The 17,200-nt window shown below is 42.3% G+C and overlaps 1 protein-coding gene across 5 annotated transcripts in view; it reads left to right on the forward strand.

The window, feature by feature from the left end:
• FAR2 (fatty acyl-CoA reductase 2) overlaps nucleotides 1–17,200 on the forward strand; it is a 211,835-nt gene that overhangs the window by 175,290 nt on the left and 19,345 nt on the right. For all 5 annotated transcript variants that reach the window (XM_044996407.1, XM_044996382.1, XM_044996398.1 and 2 more), the window contains exons 7-8: nucleotides 2,087–2,205; nucleotides 11,485–11,552. In XM_044996407.1, coding sequence (XP_044852342.1) covers nucleotides 2,087–2,205; nucleotides 11,485–11,552 — 187 coding nt within the window. The remainder of the gene's footprint in view (nucleotides 1–2,086; nucleotides 2,206–11,484; nucleotides 11,553–17,200) is intronic.

Genomic DNA, 17,200 nt, shown 5'->3' on the forward strand with positions numbered 1-17,200 from the left:
GATGCCTTCTCTGCCTAATTCAAAGTTCTGGTCCTTATCTTGAAATTCCTTAGTGGTCTTGAGACAGGCTACATCAGAGACTGAATCTGTATCAATGATCACTCAAGGCAACTGAATTAATCTGGGATATAGAAATTAGAAGTGCTTAGGGTGAAACCTTCAGGAGCAGAAAGCAGGATGTTCTCAATGTTGGGTGCTGGACTGCCCTAGCTGAGGAGATCTGAATGGATCCCAGTCTATCCGTTTTCAGGCCCATTCTTTTGATCCTACTTGCAATGATGAGGGAAGAAGGAATAATTGAAGTTTAGTGGGTGAAACCTATGATGGCAAAAGCAAAATTCCATTTGGGTAATTTTCTGTGCTCGACAAGCAAAGTGAATTTTGTTCCTAGATCTTGCAGTTATTGGCATCCTATAAATATAAGACATTGGACTGTTTTTCCAGACCAATTTTGCAGATATACAGATAGTTCAGATAAGCATCTTTTGGCTGCTTTATCCAAATTGAACCTGAACTCCAAACCTTTTGAACTTTTCCCCCTCATTAGCATTTATATAGAGATATGAGTCTAATCATTTGTCTGCCCAAATACATATCTTTCTGTTAAATACACAGTGTGAGGGGGCAGAGCTCTGCTTTATTGAATGGAGTGATTTATTTTCCTTTGCTTCGAATTGATTCTGTTGCTGGGAAGAGAAGCTTTGGTTTATCTGTGGATTTCAGAGGTTGTGTGAAGTGAATCACATTTCTGCTAGCCTATAACTGAAGAATTATGTCTTAGTGTAGCACAGCCTTCCTTCCCCCCTACAAAGCTATGATTAGTTGCTATGGGGAATAACTCTGCTTTTGGTATGTGTCCTGAACTGTGATTGGCCCCTGAGCTCTTCAGCTGGGATACTGCCTAAAAATGTCAAACTCAAAGAGGCAAGTGATCTCAGAGACCTCAGTAGAAGTAGCTTTTATTATACCAAACAGAAAATGTCAACAATCTAATAAAAAAATTAGCCCATATAATGAACCAAATAATGTGCAGCATGCAATTTGTTTGAATTATTTATATATTAATATTTATTTATATATCGAAGATCTACTTCAAATACATATGACCATCAATATGAATAGAGAGTATGTTTATAACATGTCATAACTACTACAATAGGTAAATAAGCATGCATCATCCTCTCTCTTCTACTGGGTTCAAGTAGCAATTTGGGGCACAAGTGAATGTGAGTTTGTCCACCTGTATGTGATCACCATTTGTTCACATCACAAAATTCACAATTCAACATGATTGGCTGTTTCTTCTGAAGAGAGCACTAAGGTTGCATCTATACAGCACGCTTGTTTGGGTGGCATGCAGTGTACGTAGGTGTATAGCTCCCCAGACCGGGTATCAAAGCAGTGTAGCTGGTGAGGCAGGGCTTAGGTGAGTAAAGTAGAGGCAAAAGACATATCTGGCTACAGGACTAAGCTTGATAAGTTTATGGAGGGGATGGTATGATGGGATAGCCTAACTTTGGCAATTAATTGATCTTTGACTATTAGCAGTAAATATGCCCACTGGCCTGGGATGGGATGGAGTGGGATCTGAGTTACTACAGAGAATTCTTTCCTGGGTGTCTGGCTGGTGAGTCTTGCCCACATGCTCAGGGTTTAGCTGATTGCCATATTTGGGGTCAGGAAGGAATTTTTCTCCAGCGCAGATTGGCAGAGGCCCTGGGGTTTTTCGCCTTCATCTGCAGCATGTGGCATGGGTCACTTGCTGGAGGATTCTCTGCACTTTTAAGTCTTTAAACCATGATTTGGGGACTTCAATAGCTCATACATAGTTTAGGGGTTTATTACAGGAGTGGGTGGGAGAGATTCTGTGGCCTGCATTGTGCAGGAGATCAGACTAGATGATCATAATGGTCCCTTCTGACCTTAAAGTCTATGAGTCTGTGAGCACTGGCTCTCCATAGAGGTAGACTGATCTTGTGTGTTCCACAGTGGGCTTGAAAAGTGACTAAGTGATGCTACATCCTCTCTAGGTGAAGGAAATCCTGTCATGGCATATTGTCACTGACTCTTTCCCTCTGTCACACAGGCTGGTAAAGGGATTCTGCAAACTCTCAAAGTCAATAATGATGCAGTAGCAGATCTAATTCCAGTAGATGTCGTCATCAACCTTATCCTAGCAGCTGGGTGGTACACTGCAGTTCACAGGTAGGGATGAGCACTTGTTTCTCAGATTGCTGGTAAGGTATTATGGTACAATATGGATTTTAATGGGACAGCAAATATCATCAAACTTGGACTTCATGAGACAGGAGCATTTGATTCCCAAGTTCAATATCTTGTTTCCTGGGTGTAGTAAAGGCTAAAAGTGCTACAGAAGCCATTAAGACAGATCCTGGGATGTGGGGGAGCTTCTTATGCCACTCTGCAGAAATCCCTTTGGTCAGTAAGATGATTACGTAGCACTTATAAAGTACGGGACATATACATGACTAATCAAAGTGGGAATGGTGTTGAAAAGGCTGTCTAGTCTTCTAGACTCTCTTTAACCAAAGGAAAATTGATGGAATACAGGTTTCAGAGGGTGGTTGCGTGTAAACAGGAGGGCAAATAAATATGTCCATGGGGGTAAGGGGTGGCAAGTAGGGGGAAATGTTAGAACCTGGTGAGACGTGTCCTCTGGATTTTATATGGGCTAAATCCTTACTCACAAAAATCTCCCATGGATTTTATTGGGAGTGTTGCCAGAGTAAATACCTGGGTTTTCAGAATGTGTCCCATATATTTAACTCACCTCCAGTTACACTCATAAATAACACTATCCTTATTAGCCAGCTTACAACTGGGCCCAAACTCCAACGGCCAAGACAGTCATGAATATGACATGAGCAACCCTTAGAAAAAGCCAATATACACCCATATGCCACATCATCATCTCTCTGAAGCAGCTGTGTTGCACTGCAGAGTATCAGCTTTCATTTTAAAAAAGTAAGTCTCCATCTGTTACGGTTGCAGAGAAAACCTCTAAAATGTGAATTGAGTGTAAGGACTTGTCTACATGGGGAAGTTAAGTTAGGGTGTGACTTTAAAGTGCTATAGTTATACCAGTAGAAGTCTCCGGGCTTATATACACTTAAAATGCTGCAACAGAACAGCTGTGCCGTGGTAGTGCTTCACTGTAGACACTACATATGATGACAGGAGGGATTCTCCCATCGTCGTAGGTAATTCACCTTCTTGAGAGGCAGTAGCTAGGTCAATAGAAGAATTCTACATGAGGACTTAAGTCGGCTTAATTACGCCATTCAGGGCTGTGGATTTTTCCATACTTATGTCAACCTAGCATAGACATTCTTATTGCAATATAAGAGTGCCTTTTTCTGGTTTAGCTTATATCATTTTGGAAGCAGTATAAAATAAGCTGAAAAAGCCACTCATGTGCCTAATATGAAGAGTTGTTCTACTTGTATAACGCCTGCAGTTTAACTTTACGGATATGATTACCAGTGTAACTAGAAAAATCTCCCATGTAAACAAGTCATAACTGATTCAGAGAAGAATCTGCAGAGAGCCTTGATCAACAGCTCTGAGGATTTTGAACTGTCCTACTCATCTCAGTGGAATGTTCATCAGTGGGCCTCTGAATTATCATTTAAACATTGATGCTTATGTAAAAAAGCAAAGGGGACTTGCAGATCTGCCGATTTACTGTAAGTGGTGTCTCATCATGGTGCCACAAGTGGATGGCATTTGGAACATAGCACCACTTCTCCCCAACCCCAATCAAGAAAGAGCCCCGCCCCAGGATTATTGCAGTGTCCAAGTGCATATTCAAGGGGGAGAGAAGCACAAGCTCAAGGAGCCTCGCGGAGCCAGGCGGCACACACAGTCATATTTTGAACATCTGCCCAATCTACTGTGAGTGTTTGTAATTCACAGGGCAAAGCCTGTTTTGTGGGCAGGGACTGGAAAATACCAGCAACACTTTGTCCTCAGTCCGGCTTCTGGATGTGAGGGCTGAGGGTTTACTTTCTCTCACTTCATCTCTGCAGGTGGAGAGCTCTCTCTGTAGTCATTGGCCAGATGGGATTCTTACTCACAAGCTATGACCAATGCACGTTCCTCTGTGCAGTGCAAGCACAAATGGCAGACCTAAGGTTCTCTCTTCAGCAGTAACTTTTCTCCAGCTAACTACAGTCCTGAACTTTTGAAATTCTACCTCTTTTTCATATTTCCTGCCCTACATGGTTACTGCCATTAAATGACACTGAGTTCTTTAAAAAGGCAGCCCTTGCCAGAGAAATGGAATTTTAAGACTGCAGAACTGTAATCACAAGGTTCTTCTTCTCTTGAGGTATCAAGTTAAAGTCATTTAATTGGCCCTCTTTCCCAACCAGTGCATTGAATCAGCTATTCATACGGGTGTTTTCCAAATGGATCTTGGTGTTTCATAGTTGGAATATATTGCTTTGAAAAAAATTGCATGATTTAAATAGGTTATTACGTTACAGGTTCGGGGGGTGGGGTGGAGGGAAGAGCTATTAAACCCCAGTTCTTTGCTTGGTAAAGGCACATGTATAAGCCACATTAAAGATTTAACGTCTTTTCCTGTTTAACTTCATGCTCTGAGATTTAAATCTTTGTGTAGTGGGAGCTATGGTATAAGCTTCATGGATTATTATAGAGGCCTATGTAACTATGTGAAATCAATACAACCGAAAAAGAGAAAGAAAACATGAAAGCCAGTCTTATCCCCTGAGCCTAGGGTGAAGAAAACCCACAAAGAAGAGCCAGAATATGGGGAGCCAGAAATGAACGTTAAAGGCAGCTTAGACTTTGCAGTTTCATTTTTTTCCTCATTCCCACCCAACAGCAGCTGGCAAAGAAGAGGGGTGCCCAGCACAAGCGAATGAGAGTACAACTGCTCCAGTTCCAAAACACAAATGCCACTTCCCTCCACCAGGGAGAAGCACCCTCCATAGGCTGAGGAGTGCTGTCTGACCAGCAAAGCAGGAAGCAGAGAGAGCCCCAGAGACAGACTTCCTGGGTCTGTGAGCTTTGAAACCCGCACCCAGGAAATGCTCTCTCCCATTGCCCCTCCAGGAGAAAGACGGGCCTGTCTTACCACAGAGACCCAGAAAACGACAAGCTCACACCTTCCATCATTCCCAAACTGCCTAATGCCTGCACCTAAAATAGTGGAGGTAGAAATGGCTCCTACTTGCAAACCCTCTTTCTGCTACTCTGGAGTGGAGTTTGAGCAGTGTCGTTCCTTCTCACAGCAACAACATAATGGCTAGAGGTATTGAGAACCTTTGCCAATTGGTTCATACCCAGGTCTCTGCCAAAGCCAGCCACAACTAACACCCAACACTTCTCCCCTATCCAAGTCTTAACTGGAAGAAATGCAAACAGGAAGCGCAAACCAGGACCCAGAATGCAGATTGGTATAAATTTGCTGCCAATTGAATGCAGTCAGACAACAGTCATTTCATACAAATTTACAACGGGGGGAGACAAACATCAGGATATCATGTTCCTGCTGATGAATGTGAGGTGAATTGTCAGGAAGCCCTTTATATTCAAGAGGTCCTGACCTGCGTCTGAAACTTCAGCATACCACAAACCTAGACCTGTACAAGGCAAGCATGGAGGGGTATCAGTCATCATATTCCAAATGTAAGAGAAGCTACCTTCGGGTGTGGGGGGGAATTAGAGGATCCAGTCATTCTGCAAATCCAGAGACAAGTTATACATGTGCATTATACTAATCTATAGACTGCAAAGAGCAAAGGTTTCCTAGAGGGACTGCCTGAGTTGCTGTCTGATATGTTAATGAAGTCCCCAAGACTTCTTATCCTGAGATCTTTCATATCCATGTTGACAACAACTCAGATACAATAGCCCCAAACCTTTTCTGTATATTTGCCACCGTCTGTTTTTGACAAGTCATCTTTGGACCTGGACATGCTGCCAGTCATATTTGAGCTTGATTTTAGACTTGGCATGGATACAGGGGACACAAGAAACTGTCCTTATCCTGGACTGACCACAACTTCCACCAGGCTGCGATCAAAGCTGACCTAATGTCTAGGCAAGAAGGAACAATAACAATTGGCCTCAGGCTCAGGAACTGAGTTAATTTCTACAACATTATTGTAGGTAACGCCTCACCACCAAAAAAGATCACCGTATAGAAAATCTAACCAGTCACTATGACAACTTATTAGTCACCTCTCTCACCGAAGTGCTTTTCTCCTCTACAGATCTCCTTTGTTTCTTTGATGTGCTGAAACAAAAGCATCAGGTGGAAGGAAGCTGAGTTCTTATGTGTGTGGCATAAAACTTGGGCTGATGCAGACAGACACCAGTACAAGGAATTCCTGTGAATCTATGCACTATTTGTGGAAGAAACAAACTAACAAAACAATTCCACCTCTCCTTCACCACAGCAACTGTTAAATCATACTCTACTGAACTATTCTGGACTATGAATTGTCTTGTGTTAATGGGGAATGCTCTCGCTCAGCTCCAGAATTCACCGTCTTCTGCTGCAAAGAACTATCACTCTACTTCTCATAAAATATCACCAACAACAGAGATGTGCTGCTGAAACACCATGTACTATACATTGGCATTTTCCACCATAACACAATACCATCCTCCTCTGAAGCCAGCCCAGCACATAACAGGAAGGTCTAAAAATACAGGAGAAAAACTGAGCTACCACCTATGTCTTTGATCTAAATTCTCATTGACTAGTCAAAGAGTGTCAAGAGCATCTTGGACTCCTACTAACTGAGATATCTATATCTTCATTGAGGAGGAAAATCCTGCCACCTCCCTACAGCATGTCATAATCTGGCAAATACTTAAGAGACCATCCCTTGACATAATCACCCTCTGTAACTACCACCCAGTATCTAACCTAACTGAGAAGCTCTCCAGAGAGAGTGCTATTAGCACTGATGGATGAACATCCTTTAGCCACGGACAAAGGCCCTTCATCTACACCTGTAGTGCTGGACCATGATACCGTCTATCTGATGTCCTGCTTCAGACATGCAGTAGGGATTAGTAGGATCATGCCATGATGACTTCAGTCATTCCTCTGAGATCACAACCAGAAAGGTGACTGATTTCTGCTCCTTCATCTGCAGAGCTCACACCTTTGAAGTTCCTCAAAGATCTGTTCTCTCGGCCATTCTGTTCCTTATGATTTCATATCAGTGTTGGAGACTGTGATCAGCATGAACTACAAAGCCAACAATGAGCAGATAACACACAGTCCTACATTACTTTCTCATCAGCTGAAAACAACACCATTTCTCAGCTATCCAAGGCCTTGGTTGCAATCAGCAATTAAATGAAGAAAAGCCTCCTGAAGCTGAATCTTGGAAAGGGAGAAGGAAGCACTTCCAAGAACTTCTCACCTCTATAATAACACCCTTCACTGACGGCATCTATCCTAAAATTACGTCACTGCTGCTTCAGTATTCACCTGATCTCACTGCTTCTGGATGCCAGCCATAGCAGTGAAAAAAGTCTTTTCCCATCTTCTTCTTGCAAGAAAACTATTACGCCTCTTGTCAGATTTGGAGTTAACTGTGGTGATTCATGCATTTATTACCATTAGGCCTTATTCCTGTAATTCTCTGTAGCTGAATATGAAACCAAAGAACTTAAAATGCTGGTTCAGATCACAGTAGCCCATGTGCCCAGCAATGCATGGCTGCTGAGAGCTCATCGCTCCACTTTCCTGACTGGTTCCCTGTTGAATACCTGGTGAAATGTAAGAATTCAGTCCTCCTCTTCTGTGGAACTTACCCCTGTTACATGAGGGACCACTTCATCCCTGTGTGACTTGAATGCCCTGTGACAACCACATTCCACTGGAACAAGAGAATTGTCAACCTCAAGTGTGAAACTCATGAATACAGAAGGGAGCGTGTTCTCAATGACTGGCTTAGGAATGTGGAACTCACTACCCAGGCAGATCAGATGACCATGAACTTCAGTATCTTCAAAGCACAATGCAGAACCCACTTTTTTGATCTAGCCTTCCCACAGTGACACCACAACCAAAAATTAAAAACAATTAGGTAATGCTTTGCAAGGAACAAAGAGAATGCAATTTATTTTATATGTACATTTCATAATTTTGGGAGGAGATTAGATACCACAGTGATGGGCATTATGTAAAAACCTAGATAGTGGACAGCAAGTTGTAGGATAAAGATAAAATGCTTACTTGATGTGCTTTTTATTTTACAAAATAAGGAACACACTTTAAATAATCAATGTAAGTATAGAATGTATTTAAACAGTGACTGACACCAGCTGGACAGCTTTGAAAAACGTTCTCTAAATTCTCTTTATATGTGTGTGGGGAAATGGTCAGGTTTTACCTCTAACCTGTCAAAATGGGTAAGAGATTTTTTTTAAAGCACCTAAGTGATGTAGGACCCGCACTCATCTCAACATTTTTGAAAACTTTACCCAGTATGTTCACAGTAGTGATTGAAATGAGTAATCCCAGGTATGGAGCAAGTTGGGGTTATTCTAAGCAGAAGTGTAGCACTAGATGAGGTCTTCAAGGCAGTAGGAAGGTGCAGAGATGCACTGCCCACCGGGAACATTTAGTATGTTGCCATTTATCTTGCAGATGAGAAAATTGAAGCACAGAAAAGTTAAGTGATGTATCCCCACATCTACACAGCTGGCCTGATTCTTATTGACACTAAAGCCGTGTTACACCACTTGGACAGCGTAAGGGGCCTTCAAGCATGCAAAAATTACATTTACACCCACTTTAAGGCCTCTGTACGCTGCCAGCATGATGTCAAAAGGGCCTTAATGTAACTGAGAATCAGGCCCAAAGACTGTGTAGCAGAGCTGGACTATAACTCAGGTCAATTCCCTTGCTTACCCACGCTCACTACCCCCTAAGGAAAGGGCTAATCCACTTGTCCTTGTGTTTGCTACCTGGCAAAAGGGGGTTGGAAAGAAGACTCATTGCACCCTCTTCATCTCCTTGTGCATCTGTTCACAGCCAGCCATGAGCAGGCTCATGGTAAGTATAATATGCGATAGCATAGTCTTCGCCAGTGTAATTCCTACACAATAACGCTGCTAAATGCAATAATCTACAGCCGACAGTGTGGGCTAGGATGCAATTTATTACAGAATTCCCTACCCTCTAATTTAACTATATTTTTATTGAGGTTCCCTTGTTTAACACCTGTGGGACTCAAAAGCAATTACAGATTATCATTACAAACTCCACTTGGCTGGCAAAACCACTCTGTTGAAATGAGATATTTTGTGGCATGTAAATCTAAAGGGAGAGTCTGAGCATTTCTAAAATACATTTCTATTATCTACCCAGTGGCCTCTGGGGCATTTTATGCCTTTGTTTATTAGTGGTGCTGCTATATGGCTTAGTAAAAAAATCAGTGATCAAGAAGGTTACTATCATTTCTGATCAGGTAACATTCTACAGGAAAACCTTATTCTAAAATACATCAGAGAAATGTGGACTTTATCACAGAACTTGCAACCTCATTCCAGGATTTGATTATCTCTCTCCCATCTGGGTAAATGAAACATGAAAGATCAACAGACACATGTTATTTTGGAGAAACCGGGGAAAATGCAAGAATTTCCCCACATCACCACTGATTTTTGGCTCTAGCAAAAGTGGCATCTTTCAAATAAATGATTTATAAAGCACAGTTTCTTCCTGACTTTGGCTTGGACAAATGAGCTACAATACATCAAGAGAAACGTTGCAGTAAATACAAAAACCTGCTTTTATTAATAATTTCCTTTATTGTTTTCATAGTTTAATAACTGATGTATAGATAATTTATCTCAAGCCAAATCTGTTGTTTATTGATTGCATACACTACCTAGATTCACTGGCTGGATTTGATTAATCTTTTTTAAATTGTATTTTGCATTTATATATAGGATGAACCTTGTTTAGTGTCCTTGTTTTATGAGCTGTTGACTTTCATGCTTCAATATAAGTCTTTGTGTGGCTTTATGTATTCTTGCCTAATGGCTTTCACATGTATGTTAAATTAAGATTTGTTATTTATTGGTTATACATGCACTTATTGTAGCCCCTGCAGTCAGGTTTCATGGGCCCTGGTGCACAATGCATCCTTAGAGCTTAAGCCCTTCCTGCCCATGCTGTAGTTGGGGGAGACCAGGAGGTGGCTGGGTTATGTCGGTGGCCAGCAGCAGCCTGGAGGTGTTAGCTGCCTTTCGACACCGGACAGGAAGAGACAAGCTGCTTCCAGTCACAGGGGTGGGGGGGGGGAAGAAGAGTTGAGCTCCGCAAATACACAGGCCAGGTAATCCCTTTCCCCTCCTCCACTTCCCCTGTGGTTGGTAGCAGCTCCTGTCCCTTCCCTCCCCCACAGTGCCAAAAGGCTGCTGCTGGCCACATTTTGGTGTGAATCCTGGCAGTAATCTGGGTACAGGAGCATGCGACTTTGCATGCCCCCTCCCCCCACCATGTGTTGCCTCGGGAAGACATGACACCAGGAACCAGGAGAGGTAGATCCATCCCAGGGGCCCAGCCAAGCATGGAGGGTGGAGAGTGCTGGGCAGGGAGAGTCGGGTCAGGTTGGTCGGTCACCCCATGTGTGTCAGAGGTATACGGGAGTGTGTGTGTGTCACCTCTCCCCATGTGTGTGTGGGAGGGTAGGGGTGTGTATGTCACCCCTTCCTGTGTGAACCCTAAAACCTTAAAGATAAGAAGGTAAATAAAAATAATCCAGCTACGCAGTATTTCTTTTTAACGGGGGCTCAGTCAACTATGTTAATTTGAACATTTGCACTGCATAGTTCTAATTGATTGCCGTTGAACTCACTTGAATACGAGTAATTTTACCAGGTGTCCCGTATTCAGCGTAGGGAAATATGGTCACCCTACAGATTGGCATCTATTGCGATTTTCAAAAGCACCTAAGCAAGATAGGCACCTACTCCCATTGAAATCAATAAGAGGCCTTAGTGTGCTTGGCTACATTTGCCCCCATCTCACTAATGTGATGTTTGGTTGTCATGCTCAACCACAGATGTAGCTGCATTTCGTTAGTGCTGTATGTTGGGTATAGATTTAAAGCATTTGGGGATGAAAAACCCTATGCACAAGTAAGATATTTTTTATTTTTAGAATGTGTTTTGTTTGATTATTTATTATCTAGTTAGCTTGGATTAAACTATATAGAGATAAATTCTGCTCTCATTTACACCTAATTATCTCCACTGAATACAGTGAAATTACAAAACTGTCCCATAAACTCAAATAGTACAGTCAGACATAGTTGCCATATTTTAGTTAAAGTATTTCTTGCTCCCAATCTCTTGTCCATGATTTTAAGCCCCATCTCAAGATAACTGGATATTTTTTGTGTGTGTTTTCTTTCCACATTTTTAAATTTTCCTTCATTTTTCACATCATGTATTTTCCAGACCAAAAACAATGATGGTGTACAACTGTACAACAGGTGGAATCAACCCTTTCTGCTGGGGAGAGATGGGTAAGTTCTAACTAAAGCAAGAAAACAAACCATCAGTGGTGTTCCTGGGTGCCAAACATGGAAACAATGGTCTTGGTTTTAGCTGACAGATTCAGTAGCAGCAACCTGACCCTGTAAGCGCTTAACATGTGGAACTCCCTTTACATTGAACAGGTGTGTTGCGTACAGTGGTTTCACAGATCAGACTTAATCCCCAGTTCAGAAAAGTACTGAAGCATCTGCTTCATTTTAAACGTGTGAATAATCTCATTCCTGCTCATCAAAGTGTTTAAGCACATGCTTAATTTTAAGTATTTGAGTAAACCCGTCCCTGTTCATCAAAGTATATGCTTAAATGCTTTGCTGAACTTTTGAGGGTGTAAAGGAAGGAGTAGGAGGTCATAACTTCAGGTTCCATTGGAAGATGCTATAAGTATCCAAACCCAAATTTCCTCTTTTTTGCTTTATTGTGTTTAAATCCAAATTAGAAGACCCTTGACATGAATGATGTAATTTCCAAAGGCCACTCTAATTATCAGAATAGAAAAAGTTAGTATATAAAGAGAAAATAAAATAGACTTTTCTTCATGTTTCTATGGCGCACCTTAAGGGTACAGTCTTGAAATAGAAATGTCTTTGATTCACTTGAAAAGATGATCCTGGAAAGAACAGACTTAATTGAAGAGAGTTTGCTTTTCATTGCAAAAAGCTGGTCAATGGAAATATTCAAGCCATTTTCATTGCTTTTTTTTTTTTTTAACTTTTGAGTGAAATGTTTTAAATCCGGCATGATGCTGAGTCAGAGGTGATGGAAATGTAAGGATAAATCCTGAGGTCATTACTCAGAAAAAATGTCACAGAAACCCAATAGCAGAATTTGGCCCACATTGTTGAGGTATCTTCAGCTACAGTATTGCAAATCAGCATAATCAGTCAGTATACTGCAGCAGAAACATACTGGGCCTGATTCTCCATTGCCTTGAACAAACTTTGTACCACTAGTCGAGGTCAAAGCCTTCATAACACTCCCATTTGTCGCCTTTTCTGTTTTATTTTCAGTTGTAATTTTATTGATGAAAATACTGATAAATAAATGGATTGTACCTAATCTTTTCCTATTACAGTGCTCATTAGTCTAACTAGGAACTTGGATTCATCAGATTGTGTAACAGAAGCTTGCATTTCTGATGGTTCAGCTCCATCCACTTGCAACCAGATGCACAAGGCAAGCTTGTGCATGAGCAGTTCAGCTTTGTAAATGGACTGAGGGCAAAATTCTCTCTGATACACAGTGCAGATCTGTAGAGCCATTGAGGTCAGTGGGCGTTTGCTTGGGGATTGAGTGCAGAATTTGCAATGGAAAGATGTACTGTACATTTGGGAGCAGAATTTTGCCCTAAATGAAGTGGGACTGTTTCTGAAGTAGGTTTGAAAGGGGATTACCACATTAGTAGTTCAGGCTTAGCACATAAGTATTGTCTTCAAAAGCAAGTAGACAATTTGAATTTCCAAATGGGTCTGCTTTCCATTTCCTAGAAATAAGAATACATGCTTTTTAAATGGCCTTTATACATGACAGACTTTCTGAACCTTTCTCCATGCAACTTCCTATCTATCCTCTGTCCTGTTCACATAGCCTCTACACCCCAGGACTTGTGGTGAGTACTTTTCATATACACAGATTTTTTAAGGCCAGAAGAGACCATGAAGATCTGACCTCCTGCATAACACATAGAACCTCACCCAATAATCCTTATTAAAGGCAGGACTGGTAGCACTTCCCATTATTATACCCTGTTTTCAAGTGCTTATAACTTTGCCAAAATTTAATAGTTTGAGCTGAAATTTCCCTTGTCAAATGTCTGCCTCAGGCTGAATTGTTCTGGAAAATTACAGTCAAAATGGTCCAGCCATTTCCGAGAACAAAGGTAGGGAAAAATACATTGTTTTGCCTATGTTAAAAAAAAATATGAGCAAACTTTTTCTTTGAGATCTTCTAGCATGCCCATGCTTTGGAGTAGATAATTGATATTTGGAAGAGGAGTGGACTTTGTGTCATAGATGTCCCTTATGCCATCCCTATAAAAATTGACTCATAATTGGCTAAAAATAGCCATTGAAAAATCACAGTTTACACATGCTCAGTAGAGACCTCTTAGGGTTTAACTGCTAAAATCTCTTATGGCCCCATCTTTATTGAGCATGCTCAAGCCTCTCCCAGCTTCTAGTGCTGACCAGAGTGCACTTGCACCACCCCACAGAGCGACTGAGCATGCTTCCTCCAAACCTGAGTTATGGGGGTTCAGAAGGACTTTCCCTGTGATGGCTGCTCCAAGTTGGGGTGGGGATCATGCTTGAACAGAAGTCCTGAAAGTTGGAATCATTATTCCAATTTTACAGATAGGTAAACTGAGGCACGGAGAGTGATGTGACATGCCTAAAGTCACCCAGAAGGCCAGTGGAAGACATAAGAGCTTCTAAGTGTTGACTGGTTCTTTTCCCTGCTACCCAGAATGCTCAGGTTCACAGACAGACTATTGAGCTGAAGAAGTATGTTTGTTTATTCACTGCATCAGTGAGTGATCAGTCCATCGAAACAGGGTACAGCATAGGGGTAAATGCAACCACACACCTACGTTCAGGTACTCGCCTGAAATGCATTGTTACAACGTTATTCATTATATATGGTAGAGCCTCGCTATAATGCCATTCGCAATAGCGAACCTTGGGCTGTGGTTAGGGACTGACAGCTTCTCCAGCCCGGGGCTGCAGCAGTGCTCCTCTCGCTCTGCAACTGGGTCAGAGATTTCCTCCAGCGCCAGGCCCAGAGGAGCACACTGCCCCCTCTCGGGGCCAGAGGAGCTCACTCTGTGCTCCCCCTCACCCCCCCCCCCCAGCCCCACCACCACCTTGCTATAACTAACCCCTGGCTATACAGAACAAATGGCTTGGATCCCCAGGGGTAATATAGCAAGAGTGTACTGTATTATATAAACACCTTTTCTGCCTAGTGCTAAGATTAGTTTGCTAACTCAGTTGTTTACCTCTTGTGGAATAGGAAGTCTTTCAATTAGGGCCACCTTAAATGCGTTAACACTTCTCCCATCTTTTCCTAGGATGTTACTCCTAGGAAATTAACTGTACTTTGATGGATCTGGATCTTATCTGGATTAATTTTAAGGCCCCCTTTCATGAGATAGGTTAGACTTTTGTCAACAACTCATCATGTTCCTCCTTATTCCTTCCCTGGACTAGGATATCATCTACCTACTGAATGATTAATTTATGATTTCCAAGATCCCCCAAAATCTTTCATGCATTTGTGGAAAATGGCAGATGAATCTTTATATACTTGTGGTAAAACTGTCCATGCATATTGCAACCCCTGGCAAGTGAAGGCAGTTTTATATTGCTGTTTCTTTGTCAGTAGTATTGCCAAAAAGCCATTTGCCACATCTAACACTGAGAACCAGTTTCTATCTGGATGTATTATAGCAATCATTTGTGGATATGCCACTACTACATTAGCTCCCCCATTGCATAGTCAGTCTGGGCTCTATAATCTATAGTTAGCCTCCATTTGCCTTTAGGCTTCTTTACTGGCCATACAGGTGCATAACAGGTAGACCAAATTTCCCTTTGACACCCCTGATGCAGCAGCTGCTGCACTTTCTCTGTTACATCTGCAACAGCCTCCCAGGGCACAGCATACTGCTTTTGTGGGTGGCGGGGGTGGGAGATCAAGTCCCTCTATCCTAGCTATAAAACTTGTTCTGCCGCAGTCTGTCTTGTGCTCTGCCTACACAGCAGCAAGAGCTTTTAACTCTGTAACTTCCATTCTGTTTACAGGCTGGTAATGTTTAACCACATTCAGACACACAGGTTAGCCAGATATATTAAAAAATTGTAGGCTCCAAGTACTGCTGCTGACAGAATCTCCTCCTTAGCATTTACTACCTGTTCTTTTACCCGCTTTATCTTCCTTTGAGCATTTCCTTCCCTAACTTTGTGTCATGCAAATTGCTGCTCCCACTATCTATTAATATATGTTTGAACATGAGGCTGCCCCCATTTATCTAATTTAATAGGACAAACCTGATGTGCAGTGGCCTCAGGGCATGGCACAACCTTATTGTGGGGACAGGCTTCCAGCCTTCTCCTCTAATTCTTTTACCTGACATTCCAGAGCCTTCTTTTCTTCCTGCAACTGCCTGAAAGAAATCCATTCTCTTATCCCCCTTTCTACCCATGCTTCCTCTTCTCCATCCCCTTCCTCTTGTCCATGCACCAGTGCCTCTCCTGACCTCAACTTGAAACACCCTTGCCTTGTTTATAGGTAGGACTGTCTCCTCCCTCTCCCTCAACCATGCTTCAGCATGGGTAATAGTTTGCTCATAATCATGGGGCTGGGGTGACAACTGTAGGATTGCCGTGGACACTCATCTGGTTGTTCTATTAACAACAATTCAGTATGCTCTTGGAAGTTCCTTCCCACTCAATCATTTGGTCCATGACCCAAATTCCAATAATTCATAGCCCTTTCCCCTACCTCTGTGGGGTTTTCCCCAGGCAAAGATGTAACCTACTCATGTCACTTGTAGATGATGGACTACCAAACAAAATTTCCTTTCTGGCTGGTGAGTGTTGACACATCCAGCAATTTGTGCGTATAAACCTCTGAATACACCTTTCAACATCTGGTTCCAATCTTTATCATTTAAATTGCTGTCCTCCATGATATCCGCAGCCATTCAAAGCCACTGACAAAACTTATTCCAGTGATCCCTTGGGTTGGGACCTGGATTTTTCCATGGAGACTGAAATTCCCTAGCTGCCAACAGTTTATCATCCAGGGTGTTGCAGATGTGATTACCATCCATCTCAGATTTTAGAATCATAGGGGCAGCCAGATAGGGCACCACTGGAGGGGCTGAGGGTTGGGAAAAGTAAGGAGGGAGGGACATGGGGAAAGACCCATCCTGGGGAACCGGCGGATCCCCATGCTGGCATTGAGCCAGTTGGTCCCTAAAGTTTGCTACCTCATTCAACAATTCATTCCATTCCTGTTGTATGCTATCACAATCATTAGATGATTGGTCGAAGCCTTGATTAGCTATTACCACATGTATTTTAAAAGCTTCTCCTTTATCTCCATCCCCCTCGAGCTCGAGGGCAGTGTCTGAAGTTCAACCTCCTTAGTACAAACTGCTCCCATAACACATTAATTCCTTTAATTAATCCCTGTATAATGCAAGCTTTCTTCTGTCTTTCCTTCACTTTCAGATCTAGCATGATTAAGGGACTTCTGTTTTCTGGGGATCAATGTCATAGGGACCTCCCTTGTCACTGACCCAAACTTCCACAAAGATAACCAAATCCATATAGCAAAGCCCAGTTATGACCTTTACTTTATCTCAACCAGACCCCATGATAGTCCTTCAAAATTCCCCACAGGACTGTATACTCGCTGACCATCATGGGCTCCACTCCCAGTCATGGCACCAAACTGTTGATGGTGGTTCTTCCCGCTATCCAGAACCCTCAGGTTCACAGACAGACTCCTGAGTTGAAAAAGTGTGTCATTTATCTGCTGCTTCAGTGAGTGATCAGTCCACCAAAACAGGGCACAGCATAGGGTTAAAAGCAAGTGCACAACCACATTCAGGTGT

The sequence above is a fragment of the Mauremys mutica genome, chromosome 1 (assembly GCF_020497125.1).
Source record: "Mauremys mutica isolate MM-2020 ecotype Southern chromosome 1, ASM2049712v1, whole genome shotgun sequence".
In the NCBI taxonomy this organism is placed as follows: domain Eukaryota; kingdom Metazoa; phylum Chordata; order Testudines; family Geoemydidae; genus Mauremys; species Mauremys mutica.